This window comes from Apiospora marii (genome assembly GCF_038362585.1).
Source record: "Apiospora marii strain CBS 49790 chromosome Unknown utg000001l_segment0_segment0, whole genome shotgun sequence".
In the NCBI taxonomy this organism is placed as follows: Eukaryota; Fungi; Ascomycota; class Sordariomycetes; order Amphisphaeriales; family Apiosporaceae; genus Apiospora; species Apiospora marii.
In genome coordinates this window covers 4,017,013-4,030,191 of record NW_027117372.1, presented here as the reverse complement: position 1 = coordinate 4,030,191, position 13,179 = coordinate 4,017,013, and the positions used below count along the sequence as shown (strand labels likewise).

The 13,179-nt window shown below is 54.0% G+C and overlaps 5 protein-coding genes across 5 annotated transcripts; 2 read left to right on the top strand and 3 right to left on the bottom strand.

Annotated features, from left to right (window-relative positions):
- Window positions 1–123: 123 nt before the first annotated feature.
- Window positions 124–1,674, bottom strand: PG985_001293 (uncharacterized protein; the record flags this gene model as incomplete). The annotated part of the gene is made up of 3 exons (XM_066821062.1): window positions 124–701; window positions 893–1,057; window positions 1,224–1,674. The coding sequence occupies 3 exons, from the start codon at window positions 1,672–1,674 to the stop codon at window positions 124–126; spliced, it is 1,194 nt and encodes a 397-aa protein (XP_066691941.1).
- Window positions 1,675–3,203: 1,529 nt separating this feature from the next.
- PG985_001292 (uncharacterized protein) lies at window positions 3,204–4,608 on the top strand (the record flags this gene model as incomplete). Its single annotated transcript, XM_066821061.1, has 6 exons — window positions 3,204–3,742; window positions 3,825–3,873; window positions 3,941–4,087; window positions 4,155–4,287; window positions 4,354–4,535; window positions 4,597–4,608. 6 exons carry the CDS (start codon window positions 3,204–3,206, stop codon window positions 4,606–4,608), a joined length of 1,062 nt encoding a protein of 353 aa, XP_066691940.1.
- A 192-nt stretch (window positions 4,609–4,800) lies between these two features.
- Window positions 4,801–6,816, bottom strand: PG985_001291 (general substrate transporter; the record flags this gene model as incomplete). Its single annotated transcript, XM_066821060.1, has 6 exons — window positions 4,801–5,429; window positions 5,490–5,659; window positions 5,736–5,981; window positions 6,043–6,169; window positions 6,250–6,641; window positions 6,719–6,816. 6 exons carry the CDS (start codon window positions 6,814–6,816, stop codon window positions 4,801–4,803), a joined length of 1,662 nt encoding a protein of 553 aa, XP_066691939.1.
- A 1,715-nt stretch (window positions 6,817–8,531) lies between these two features.
- On the bottom strand, window positions 8,532–9,537 carry PG985_001290 (uncharacterized protein; the record flags this gene model as incomplete). The annotated part of the gene is made up of 3 exons (XM_066821059.1): window positions 8,532–9,018; window positions 9,080–9,315; window positions 9,367–9,537. 3 exons carry the CDS (start codon window positions 9,535–9,537, stop codon window positions 8,532–8,534), a joined length of 894 nt encoding a protein of 297 aa, XP_066691938.1.
- A 1,715-nt stretch (window positions 9,538–11,252) lies between these two features.
- Window positions 11,253–12,929, top strand: PG985_001289 (major facilitator superfamily domain-containing protein; the record flags this gene model as incomplete). The annotated part of the gene is made up of 1 exon (XM_066821058.1): window positions 11,253–12,929. The coding sequence occupies one exon, from the start codon at window positions 11,253–11,255 to the stop codon at window positions 12,927–12,929; it is 1,677 nt and encodes a 558-aa protein (XP_066691937.1).
- Between the last annotated feature and the right edge of the window lie 250 nt (window positions 12,930–13,179).

Sequence of the window (13,179 nt, the reverse complement as noted above, 5' to 3'; positions counted from 1 at the left end):
CTCAGGAGCTCACTACCTACTTTATATTCCTGGTTCGTTCCACCTACGGATCCTGAAGGCTCTTGCAGCTGCTTGTGCAAACCTCTCACAGAATCCAAGAAGGCAGACAAAACCTCCAAGAACTCAGGGGGGCGCCATGTTCGTATTCTGCTTCTGATTGGGACGCTGCTTACGTCTCTTTGTCACCGCATTCGTCTGTGGTATCTGCGAAGGATATGTTTTGGGTTGCAGTGAGGGAAGTTGCTGGGGGGCCTGCTCCGGCATAGGCCGCTGCATCATGGGCAGGTTCGCAAGATTGGTGGGCGCCGCGCTCTGGGGGAAGTTTTGAGGAGGCTGCTGAAGAAACTCCTGGGAAGCGTTTCGAGAAGAAGTCCGAGAAGGGTGTTGGGAAGGGTTCTGAACAAGGTTCTGAGAAGCGTTCTGAGAAGCGTTCTGAGATGGAGGAGCAGCGCCAATGTTTGACACGGCCGCAAAGTAAAACTCCAAGCCGGCTTCCTTCGCTCTTGCCTCGAGTACAGCTTGGGCCGGTGGCAAATAATAGTGAGGCACCAAGAGATCAACCCACGTTGGCAAGGCGTCGGGGTTGAGCGGCAAACAATCCAAGGGGATGCGCAGGAGCTGCCAGTGAGCCAAGTGGATTTGCATGACAAATCCCGTCAGCTGCCGGGTGTAGTCCGGCCTGTTCCCGAGCTCGAAATTGACTAACATAGAGAGATGTCCGCAGACGTTAGCAGATGGGATCGAGATGCAGAGGGGAATACGCCTATACTGCAAGCAGCTCTCCTCGTCCGTTCCGGAAGGAGGGGAGCGCAGAGTGGGACTTGGAAACAACGGCTTTATTGCTGACGTGAAATTGGAAAGGGGGCCAATGGGGTGAGTGTTGCTAACTTACGCCATGCTCCCGAGATAGCTCGCCCGAGGGTCTCGCGATTGATGGAGTTGTATTGCAGGAGCAAGCCCACCAGCTCTCTCAGCCGCTCATACTGCACGCTCTGGTGGAAGGGCCAGGTACCCGACATTACCATGACCAGATCGATTACGCTGTCCGCACGCTGGGCTATCATTCTCTCAGCTGCACACGTTGAGTCAGCTATGAAGCGACTTGGTTTCACCATCCCCTCCCTGAGGCCAAGAACAACTCGGGGGCCGGGCTTCGGACAGAGGGTCAACGGCATAGGGGATTGACTGACACAAAGAAGGCAAGGGAGGGAGGGACTACTTACCATCGGCCTGTGGCATCTTGTTTGCTGGTTGGTAGATGAATCGGTGGAGGGTATTGGCCACATGTTCTGGTGTGCGCAGAGGGTTACCTCTATCATCCGTGGTCATGATCCCGCTGACAAAGGCCCACGGGTCAGATTTTGCACGGGGAGGAGCCTGGACCCGAACATCGCCCGTCGACGAACGCGACGGAGGCGGGTGCGGAGGTGGAGGCGGTGGTATAGACCCAGGAGGCGCCGCCACTGGGTGTTGCATTCTGCCGCCGCCCTCGGGAGGAGTAGCGGAAGGATACGATGGCATCAGTTGACGCGGCACGATGTTCTGCTGCTTCGAAGCAGCCGGACTGGCGGCCATGCCAACTCTGCCCATGGGGATCTGCATGGCGGGATACGGGGCTTGTGCCGGGTTGGCCGCCGGACGTTCCGTCCGTTTCGGTTTTGGTGCTTTCGGCATGGGACTCTCTGTTGCACCCTTCGTGTGGTGCGAACGTTTTGCGTTTTCTTGGTAGCTTTGGTCTAAAGAGACTCAAGTGAGTGCAGCACCCGTCAAACTTGACGCCAGATGAACCCCTCCTACCGGGTGTTGTGACTGGGGAGGTGGTGGTGTCGCCAATACTGTTGTTGAAGTGCCAACAAAGAGGTGGTTTATCAGCAAGAATGGCCGAGGGGTTGTTGCACAACAAAACAATCACGATCAGCCATGTGATCCTTGGGGGCATCTTTTGTTTATTCGCTCACTTTTCGAGCTGGAAAAAATAAACAGCCTCATCTAGGTCAAGTGCTATGTGATGAGGGGCGAGGGGCTTATGGCAAACTAGGTTTTCACGAAACCCGGGTAGATGGACGACGAGCCACCACATCCTAATCTCTGTTTCCTGTCTCTGGATGGACTTTACTTTACTGTGTCCTCCATAACAACAGCTACTTACTTGCGTTTGCTCGGGTGCTTGTTCGTTGTCGAACTGGAACTTATCGTTCAGTAAAGCCAAGACAGTTTCCCTTGAAAGCGAACTCAGTGAGTATGCAGCCTCCACATGCGAAATACCACTGGATCCTTCTTTGCCCGTATTACCTAGCAAAACAGGTCAGTATCTGCTCAATTTCGATAGACTGCAGATAAAGTACACGTCGGTTGTGCATATCAACCGGATCAATGAGCGCATATCCACTCATGGGTGCCCGGACTAAACTCGCTCGCTCATCAACATTGATCATTCCGAAGACGGCGAGACTCGTTAGGCATCTCTTCATTAATATCTGGAGTTTAAAAGCTTACAGACAGCTACTGGTAAAGCCACCTTTGATTCCGAATACCAAAGGACAGTAGATAGGGCTCTGATCCGCCCCGGTGACATGAGGATTACGAAGCTTCGATACTCAGGCCGAGTTGCTCTAAGCAACGAGGCGACGACGACTAGTCATGCAATTGAATTTTGACCTTGTTCGTCTCAGCTTGCTAAAATAGTGGGCTGAAGCCGAGTAGAACCAAAGCTCAGCCAGACCTTCGGTGTTTGATTGTGTTTTATGTGTTGGATCGCTGGGGCGCCCGGCTGGCTCTTTTCCCATGTCAGCCCATTGCTCGAGTTATACGAAACAGCTTTAGATGCTAGAGAAACCGATGGTCGATTCACGAGACCAGCTGTTGTCGTATTACCATCCTCGCTTCTGTTCACATTCTTCTGCGGGACTGGACTGGCTATGACTGTAAGGGGCGTAGAATGATGCAACCTGAGACCCGTCAGACGGCATCTCCTCCAGCTCAATAAGCAAAGTGGACAACGGTAACAGACCAACACTGATCCTATCTTCACTACTGCAAGGGGCGTCATGAAGGGTGGTCCTTAGTCATCCTTCGCTGAGTGATCATATAAAGTCGGGCCTCTGCGCGGCAAGGGTCACTGGGTGCGGGAATCCCCATGATCGTATGCCCCAACCAGAATCGGAGAGAGATTTTGAGGATTCCGACCAAGACAGAACAAGAAAATGGCGATCCTAAGTAATCTGAGCCTCCTGCTCCTCGGGTCCCTCCTGGCCGCAGCATTCCCCGTCCTTGTGCAGCAGCCGAACCCGATCCGGGTGCAGTCGGCGACCGAGCTGGGCAACATCACGAGCGACAACTTCCCGCACGTCTACCGGGACGCAGGGTGGGAATCCCAGATCGGCAGCCGCTGGCTCAAGTTCTACGCCGACACGCAGGCCTGCGACGACGGGCCCGCGGGCCCCTGCCACGGCTTCGCCTCCAACACGCTGGTGGCCGCCACCAACGACGACCCGACCGTCAACCACGACCTCGGCAGCCCGGGCCTCGGCAACAACCCCGTCGGCGTCTGCGACCCCGTCACCGACGGCACCCGCCCCCAGTTCTCGGCCATCATCAGCACCGGGCCCAACACGGGCGTCGCCTGGTACCACTCCGTCGGCCCCGCCTCGGCCGACGACGTCAATGGCGCCGTCGTCAATTCGGGCGTTGCTACCATCACTTGGTACGGAGACGACAGCACGCCGCACTGCGAGATGTCCGCGTAAGTGTCTTGTATCCAACCTGCAGATTCAGATTTGTGGGGCTTGGAGAAGCTTGACTGACATGCTGTGCTTGTTATCCAGTCCCATGTGGAATGCCACGGAGCCTGTGTGGGGTGACAAGGGCGTTTGGGTAAGCTCTCCTTGTTATGGAACGAACTAGTTCGGGTATTCTACATAATACTAATGACCATTATCAGGGTCCCGGTATTGACGGCTACGCATACGTCCTCGGTGGGCTCTCCAGCCTGACGCCAGGTTATGAGGACCCCTATATCTGGTTGTCTCGTGTCCAGTATGGCAACTTCTGGGATGTCGATGCCTACCAATACTGGAACGGATCGGATGTGAGTCGTACCTACTTTTTCCGTACCTATCTATGAACATGGGAAATTGACAACAGGCATCTCTTAGTGGGACAGCAAACGCCTCACTTATCCCAACTATAACGGTTGGGCTCCAGCCACGGTCATTACCGGTACCGCAGGGACGTTGCTCTACAGCGAATACTACAAGACCTTTGTCTACGTCCAGTCAGACTGGAGCAGTAAGTTCTATAAGCCCCTTCCTATTTTAAAAAGCAAAGTGTATTGATCCCGCCTTGGGAACCTAGATCTCACAGCCAAGACGGCCTCATCGATCCAGGGGCCATGGTCGGAACCGGTAACCCTCTTCACCTCCACGGACGGAATCATCTACGCCCCGGCGCCGCAGACGCACTACGATACCACCGGCAAGACATTGGTCATTGACTACTCGATATTCACGCCCATATATATGAAGTCGGTGAAAATAGTGAGTTCCACAATGTCCCCTTTATACTTCGTTGGTGCTTCATCTGACTAATGTTTGTCAGACATTTCAGTAATTGATGAGCGGCGGATAGAGACACGGCAACCATGGGACTCGTATTTCTCTCAAGTACAAATTATCTTAATAGGCTGCAAACCGCTTAGTTGTTGCTGTACATGAACGCAGAAGCCCGTAATGCATAGACCCAATACGGCAAACGATGCAATTAATACACTTATCATACATAAACCTTTCACATCATAGTATTTCACTTCTCCACGTGTGCCGCATGCCCCTCTTCCTCATCCTTGCCCATACCCGCGTTGGCCTTATCCGCCGTCCTCCGCCGCTGGAGCACCGCGTCGATGTCGGCAGGCCGTATAGAGCTGTTGCGGCGGACCTCGTCGCGCTCGTGCTCGAGGTAGCGGGCGGGGCGCTTGGACGAGCGGGCGTCAGGGTCGCGGCAGACGTAGACGTCGTGGTTCTCCTGGAAGAAGCGGTCGACGTCCTCGAGGGAGCGGTCGGCCGTCTCGGGGTAGAAGACGTAGACGATGGGGATGAAGGCGAAGTTGAAGACAGTCCAGATAATGTAGAACCGCCAGCCCAGGCTCGCGATGCCCACGGGCGTGATCTCCACCACCATGAAGTTGACGATCCAGTTGGTCGCCGTCCCCAGCGCCGCGCCCTTGGTCCGCATGCTCAGGCTGTTGATCTCGGTCGGGTACAGCCACGGCACGCCCTGCCACCCGATGCCGAAGAAGACGTAGTACAGGAAGAAGAAGGCGATGGAGGCCTTGGCCCAGCGCTGGTTCGCCACGAGGCCGATCGTCGTGTCCTCGTTGTAGCGGATGCAGATGGTGATGATCATATAACAGAAGAATTGACCAAAGGCGGCATCTGTTGACATCACGTTAACAAGAGTAAAGGCATGCCATGAACTGGCGGGCAAGTACTTACACATCATCATCTTTCGCCTGCCCCATCGCTCAACGTTGGGAATACCAATCAAACTGAAAAGCAAGTAGGAGACGGAGTTGCAAGCGGCAAGCAACCTGGCGAGTTTGTTGTCCAGCCCAACAGACCGTATCAATACTAGGGGCAAGTAGTATGAGGTGACATTAATCCCGCTGTAAAGATATAAGACCCACAAGTCAGCCAGAGTTCGAGTTGCTGGGCGAAAGGGGAATTGAGAACAGAACTGACCTGAACTGTTGCATTGCCTGAGTCCCCATACCTAGAACCATGCGACGGATCGTACTGGTACCTTGACTGGATCCCGTCTTCCCTCGAAGCAGCATGGACCAGGGAATGTTGTTCTCCCGCTCATAGTTCACAGCCCACTGAATATCCTTGGACTGGGTGATGATGTACGGATCATCCACATCCAGGGCCTCGAGGTCAGCAAGGATGACGTCCGCTTCCTGGACACGGCCCTTCGCAATGAGCCAGCTAATAAAACCAGAGTCAGTCAGTTCCAGGAGTCTGATGCCAACGATCTAGGGAAACGTACCGAGGACTTTCGGGTAGCCATGGCACAGTGCCCCAGAGTACAAAAATGAAGATAAATTGAATAGCCAGGGGCAGACGCCACGCAATAGAGCCCGAGGCATAGGACAAACCAAAAGTGACCCAGTTGCCTTCACGTCAATTCATTAGCAGTGTTACTTTTCTTTTCTTTTTCACTGTTTTTCCTCGAGTGGAAACGGAGAAGACTTACTCAACATGAAACCAAAAATATTCATAATCATCTCAATGATGACGAGCTTGCCCCGCCAGCTGGCCTTGGACGTCTCGCCCTGCCAGACGGGCGCCGTGGACGTGTTGATGCCGTTGCCGATGCCGGCGACGACGCGGCCGACGATCATCTGGGGCATGCCGAAGGCGGCGATCTGCAGGATGGCGCCGACAGCCATGACGGTGGTGCCCAGCATGATGGTCCGCTTCCGGCCCAGGCGCTCGCCGATGTACATGGTCGACAGCGCGCCGAGGAAGCAGCCGACGTCGTAGATGGCCGTCACCGTCGACTGCAGCTTCTCGTTGTTGGCGATGCCCAGCAGGTCCAGGAAGTCGGGCGTCACAATGACGCCGCCGAAGACGCCTTGGTCATAACTAAAACCAAGTCAGTCAGTCAGTCAGTCAGGCCCGTTAACTCATGTCCCCCAGGCATGCCTCCTGGCTTGACTTACCCGAAGAGTGTCATGTCGGTGGCGCATGCGACGGTGACCCAGAAGGTGAGCCATGCTCCCTTCAAGCCAAAATATGGCTGTTTGGTCTTCACTTTCATCTTGACTTGTTATATCGTGTCCAGGTCTTCGTATAAGCAGTAGTCGAATAGCCCAGGTAGATGCTTTTGCGTTTCATCAAACGACTCTGGCCATTAAGTTTCTAGGCGCATATATATATACACAGATGAGACGGGTTAGATTCGGGGGAGGCAGTAGACTTCTTATGGAGAAAAAGCATGATCGCATTCCGTCCGTCTGATAGCTGATCCCAGGGCGATGGCTCTTGGAAACAGACTTTCCTTGATCTCTTCCTCCCTGCTTCACCTAGATCATCGGCGTAAGTTTCGCCTTAACGGTCGGTTCTAAAGGGCCACTGCGTGATTCGTCAATGGCCTTTCTCCCTGGGGCATCTCTGCTCCAGTCCCCCGCAGATCGACCTGACTCTCCTAGTGTCATGCGGCGGCCAGTGGAAGCTGGGCAGGCTGGGGTAGATACATACTGTAACTCGGCTCCGGATACCCCAGATATGACGTTGTGCTTCTATCAACCGTCCAAGAATTCGGACCACGCGAGGACGCTGTAGTGGGAGTATCCATGTCGAGTGGCCCCGCCTAGGCATGCCTGCCCATACAATAAGCTTAGGAGCCGGCATATCAGCGTTCCAGGCTGCCGAGTTGCTGTTAGCACGACTGTTTGTCGGATGCCGCAGCAGCACTGTGGCATGCTGTGGCCTTGTGTAGCGGTCAGAATGATAGTCACCCGCAGCAGCAGCGAACGCCGTCCGGAATTCCCGATGCCCGTCTGCGCAGCCACTGTACGGTAAAAGTGTCGGGTAATTGTTCGTTGCAAATCAACTCGCTGCCACTAGCCGCTATTTAGACTTTCTTCAAGCTATGGGATGGCGCTCTCGTCTGATCCGCCTATGACAGACAGAAAATAATAAGACGACAGCCACCTTCATTTGCGCATGTTCACCGTTAATGAACCATTTGACATATAGTCAGGTGATGCGAATTGTATAGAGTGACAGATTGTAACACACCAGCAAGGTCGGAGAGAGCCGTACCAGGTGCTACAAATAATTCATTGGGATCCTCTCGGACTGTATTCGAAACAGGCAACGACAATCACGCCGATCACCCCGAGCTACATACGTAGCTGCCTGCTAGCTCGAACTAAAAGCGCGGGAGGCATTCGATGAACGTCGCATAGATGATGACATCGTTATTTAAACCTGCAGTAGCAAGAAACCCACGCAACATACATATTTGGTATCGAGCTGGGGAACTAGTCTCTTTCATTAGTACGAAATATAAACCGACCAAAAGAGCCTTCTCTAAACATTAAACGGCGAAGCCGCACGCCTACGGTAGACGTGCAATCGCACTGGAAGCCGCCATATTTCCATGATATATATGCATGATATCTTCAATATGTATTCATTCATAAAGCGTGGAGTACCAGGACTGTTAAGCAGTCCTTCGTACTCGGGATGCCGTCTATAGTCGTTCACACATGGCCTGCTAACCACGTATCCGTAACACCAGCGCACCAAAAAAACAGTAAAACCCAAGACATAGGTATAATCGGTTGGGACAACCCAGAAATCCCAATACCAAAGTCGACAGTTCCTATAGTTCTCGTACAAGCCCATTCCCGATGGCCCCTTTCCTGTTCTCTGTGCTATGTGCCGTCATTATATTCGGTCGATGCACTCCTTTTCCCGTTGCATGTTCTTTTCACTTCTTGCGAAGCCCCACAGCCGACAGGCTTCTTAATGCAAAGTACGGTCGTAGTTCGCAGCAGGGAACTGCGCCGGCCTTGTTACATCATCGAAATCGCTGACCGACGGAGGAGCATAGAGTCGAGGGCCACCTGCGTCTGAGCCGCCATAAGAGGATGCGTACGGGTCGTTAAGCGGCGTCAGGCGGCCGTTGTCCGCAAAGGGGTTGTCGAGTTGCGGTGCGCCAGTGGAGGCCGTGTGCGGGCGGTACTCGGTCTCGCTGTCGAACATAGGTCGGCTGCCATATGAATCCGCGTTATAGGGGGCGTGCGAGTTGCTGAGGTGGTCGCCGTCGTGGTCGTCCATGTTCACCGGCGCATAGGCTTCTTCGTCGTGAGGGGCCATCGAAAAAGCGGCCTTGTCAGGATCGATGTTTTGCGCGCGCTTGCCGACCTTGTCGTAGCCGGGTAGGTTGCCGTTGAAGTTGTAGTACTGCACGGTGTACAGGCTCACGACGGTGGTGCCGACCCAGAACAGACTGTGGGTATCTATTAGCATGGTTGCGATGGCATTGCTTTGGCGGTGAGGTCTAGACATACACTTGAAAGAAAGCTATGCCAACAATGGCCTTGCTGACTTTGCATTGGTTTCCACACGAGTTGGCCGTGTTGTAAGCAGCTTGACTGGCGAAGGCCGACAGCCAAAAGATGGCGAATACGCCGTCGACGATAGCCATGGCGTGAGGTTGGGCCAGCTTGCGCGACCTTTCCCAGCGCGGCGTCATAACCAAGTAGATCCAGGCCAGCACAGAAAGAAAGCACTGCAGACGGTCGCTCTGTTAGTAATCGGGGCGCGCGCGAGGTAGAATCGAGACGATGGGACGTACCAGACCGAATGGCCAGCCATTGTTACCGTTGATGGCGGCTTTGTCGTCCTTGAACAGAATAATCTCTAATATGAAGATGACGAAGCCGAAGAGGACCTGCATACAATGAAGACCCAGCTTGACACCGGGGACATAGTCGGCGTCCCATTCCAAGCTCTCGAGAATGGCCATTGCGGGTGGCCGCCGGAACGTTTAAAATGCCGTACGAGTCTGTAGCTTTCGACGGTGCGGGGGGTTCAATCAGGGTTCGAGGTCCGAGGTAAGACAGAAAGGGGTTTTTGGATTTCGGCACTCGGATCGAGAACTGGCAATGAATACCAAGTAGGTGGTCTAGACAAGAGAAGAAAGATTCCGTCGACCAAACAGAATGCGGTCTTTTTTAGGGGTGCAGCGAAAGGACGGTTGTTGATTGTCGATACGAGACGTTGGGCGGTTTACTAAAGGCGGAGCCTCGTTTCAATGGTTTGGTCTGGCCCGTCCTCAAAAGGTGAAACCTTTCTTTTATTAGAATCCAGGTAGGTGTAGCACTGTAGCGATCGGGTCGGAATTCCTCAATAAAGCACTCAAAGGATGCAGCGAGCGAATGTGTATTGGAGGGGAAGAAATAATGCAACCGCTTGTTGATGCTGTACGAAGACTGTTATGGTATGGGTTTTGCTAGAACGCTTTATGTGGGAATCAACACTCAAATCAAGGCAGCCCGTCGCAGCTTTTCAGCGTTCGTGTTCGGCGGCGCATCGCTTGAGATCAAACACTGGAGCTCTTTCCAACTCCCAGCATCGGCATCAGCATCAGCCTCCCTCTCTGACGCGCGTTTTGCACCAGCTTCCCTACATGCCTACCTAGTTTTCCCTCACCATAACAACTCAGCCCTGCTATGGCAAAAGGAATCCATGACTGCTGTTGCTTGGCTGTCACCTAGGGTCCCATTCTTTTTCCCGTCTAAAGTCTCCGTCACTCCAAAGCCGCTGCGCCATGGAACCTACCTTCGTCCAATCACAGCGCCGAAATAGCGACTGCCTGGGGGCTGGGGCGCCCTGCGCGGCTCAGCCAAACTTCAGTGGCTAGAGTGGCCAAAGAGGCAATAGTTCGCCATGCTTATTACCTTTATTCCGCTCTTTGGCTCAGGCCGCCGACTCGTCGAATCTTTTTGGGTTCCTGGCAACTGCCGTTTCTACGGTTCTAGACGTTTTCCACGAGCTGCACTCGCCGGGCAACATTCTGGCGATGTTCTCTACTTATACAACGTATCGTATCGTCAGTAATGTCGATCATGCAACCCAGTCTCTGTGACGTATTGCCTTCACGAGGCTGTGCGTTGACGTATGCCTCGCCTCTGCCCACTAGACCAATTCCGGGGTAAGCAGGAGATCCCATCTGGAATTATCGGAGGAAGTGCGACAAATCTCCGTACGCAATATTCTGCGTAAGATACACTTTGCTTAGCCAATCTTCTCCAGCTCCCAGTCTGCACCTTGCACAGCACGTCTAGGTACTCCTTCTACGCACTTTTGCTCCTGACTCGAGCAACAACCGGACAGGTTCCATAATCGACTGGAACCGGCACTAACAATCTCAGTAACCGGGCTTGACCAGTAGGCTTGACCGCCCCCCGTCATCGGCTTGTCCCGTTAGGGTTGGGCATGACGGCGTCTCCACTTGCCGTAAAGACGTGCTGGCAATAGATAAGACACCTTAGTCATCATGAGTGATTATCTTGACCCGAGATAGCCTGACCATATCTTTCTGAACCGGAAAGAGGAAGGGGGTTGACTTGACGAGTGCAGCATCGGTCTGAGAAGGTCGACAAGAGCGTCAACTGTCTTCTATACTTCCTTGGTCGTGGGAAGGGAAACCACTACGTTGGACGGACGAGGAGAATCACGATGCCAGGCAACAACGTCGAGGGATTCCACCCAGCTATCGTGGTGACAACTCCAAACGGAGGCGACGAGAGGACACCACTACTTGAGAATGCCATACCGGCCGAGCAATCTCAAGAACCAAGCCATGATGACGAACAGGCTGTTGTCGTGGACGAGGTCACTGGGACGAAGCTTTGGCTCATCCTGTGCAGCGGCTGGGTTGGTGTGTTCTTAGGCGCCATTGATGCCTCCATCATTGCCACACTCTCTGCCCCCATCTCAAGCGAGTTCAAGTCTTTGAGCTTGATGTCGTGGCTGGCGACGGCGTACCTGATCGCCAACGCAGCCTGCCAGCCCATCTCCGGTCGACTTACGGACATCTTTGGCCGCGGTCCCGGTCTTGTCTTCAGCAATCTCTTCTTCGCTGCTGGAAACCTCATCTGCGGACTCGCTCAAGACGAGAAGGTTATGATTGCGGGCCGTGTCGTTGCAGGTATCGGAGGAGGCGGCCTGATGTCCATTTCGACATTCCTTGCTACGGACCTGGTTCCGCTTCGGAAACGAGGGATCATCCAAGGCGTGGGCAACATTGCCTACGGCTCAGGGGCTATGCTCGGAGGGGTGTTCGGCGGCCTCGTGAACGATTATTCGACCTGGGGGTGGCGATTGGCGTTTCTGATCCAAGTGCCGCCGGTTCTGATCTCGGCATGCCTTGTTGCCTATCTTGTGCGAGTTCCTCCGAAGGTCTCGCAAAAGTCGTACCTGGCACGTATTGACTTTGTTGGCGCCTTTCTGATTATTGTCTTCCTGGTGCTTCTTCTTCTGGGGCTCAATGCTGGAGGGAACTTGGTGCCATGGGTTCACCCTTTGCCACTGACGACCATACCGTTGTCCGTTGTGGCTTTGGTGGGCTTCATCATCTGGGAGTCAAGGGCAGCTCAGTCCGTCATACCTGTGCGACTGCTCATGCGTCGCACCGTCTTCACGGCATGTATGACGAATCTGGTGTGTACCATGGGCAACATGATGGCTTTGTTCTTCGTTCCACTCTATCTTCAGGCTCGTGGTGGTTCAGCCACGTCGGCTGGTCTGGTCATTCTGTTTGCGCCGGTTGGTATCTGTTTCTGCTCTGTCGGCAGTGGCTATGTGATGAAGAAGACCGGCCGCTACGTCGCCTTGGGAATTCTAGCCGTCTCTCTGCAGACTGCACATGTCATCATCCTAACTACCACCAACGATACCACCCCCAAGTGGCAGCTCATGCTGTCATTTTTGCTGCTCGGCTCGGGCTACGGCGCCATGCTTACAATCACGCTCCTGGCTTGCCTGGCTGCAGTAGATCATTCTCAGCAGGCCGTTATTACGTCTGCTACGTATGCCTTCAGGTCTGTCGGGGGCACGGTAGGTATCACCATCGCGTCGGCCGTCTACCAGAATGTGCTCAAGACGCAGCTATGGGATAGATTCGGAGGGCTGCCCGACGCCACTACCGAGATCCCCCGGATACGAGACGACCTCGATGAGCTCAAGCACTTGCCCGAGGGTTGGGATGCGGATGCTGTGGTGTCGGTCTTCATGGAGGCGTTTCGCAGTGTCTGGCTCACCACGCTCGGACTGGTCCTGCTGGGACTGGTCAGTGTTAGTCTGATGAAGCAGCACACCCTGCACTCGACACTCTCGCGTAACGAGAGATCGTGATGTCGTGATCCGGGTCGGTGAGGGCCAATCCACTTCATTGCGGGGTTTCTAACCCCCGGCCACCGGCCCTGATGTGGTTCTCCTCTGTCTGCTATAGACCAGGGTATTTTTGTCGCCTTGGTGCATTGTAATTGATATAGCTATCCACGCCCTTTAGCGCCCAAGGAATGCAGACAACCAGATAGTCAGTCACCTGAATGCATCTTGTGCGACATGTGATCCCTATGCTATTCGCTCAAGAAAACGAACT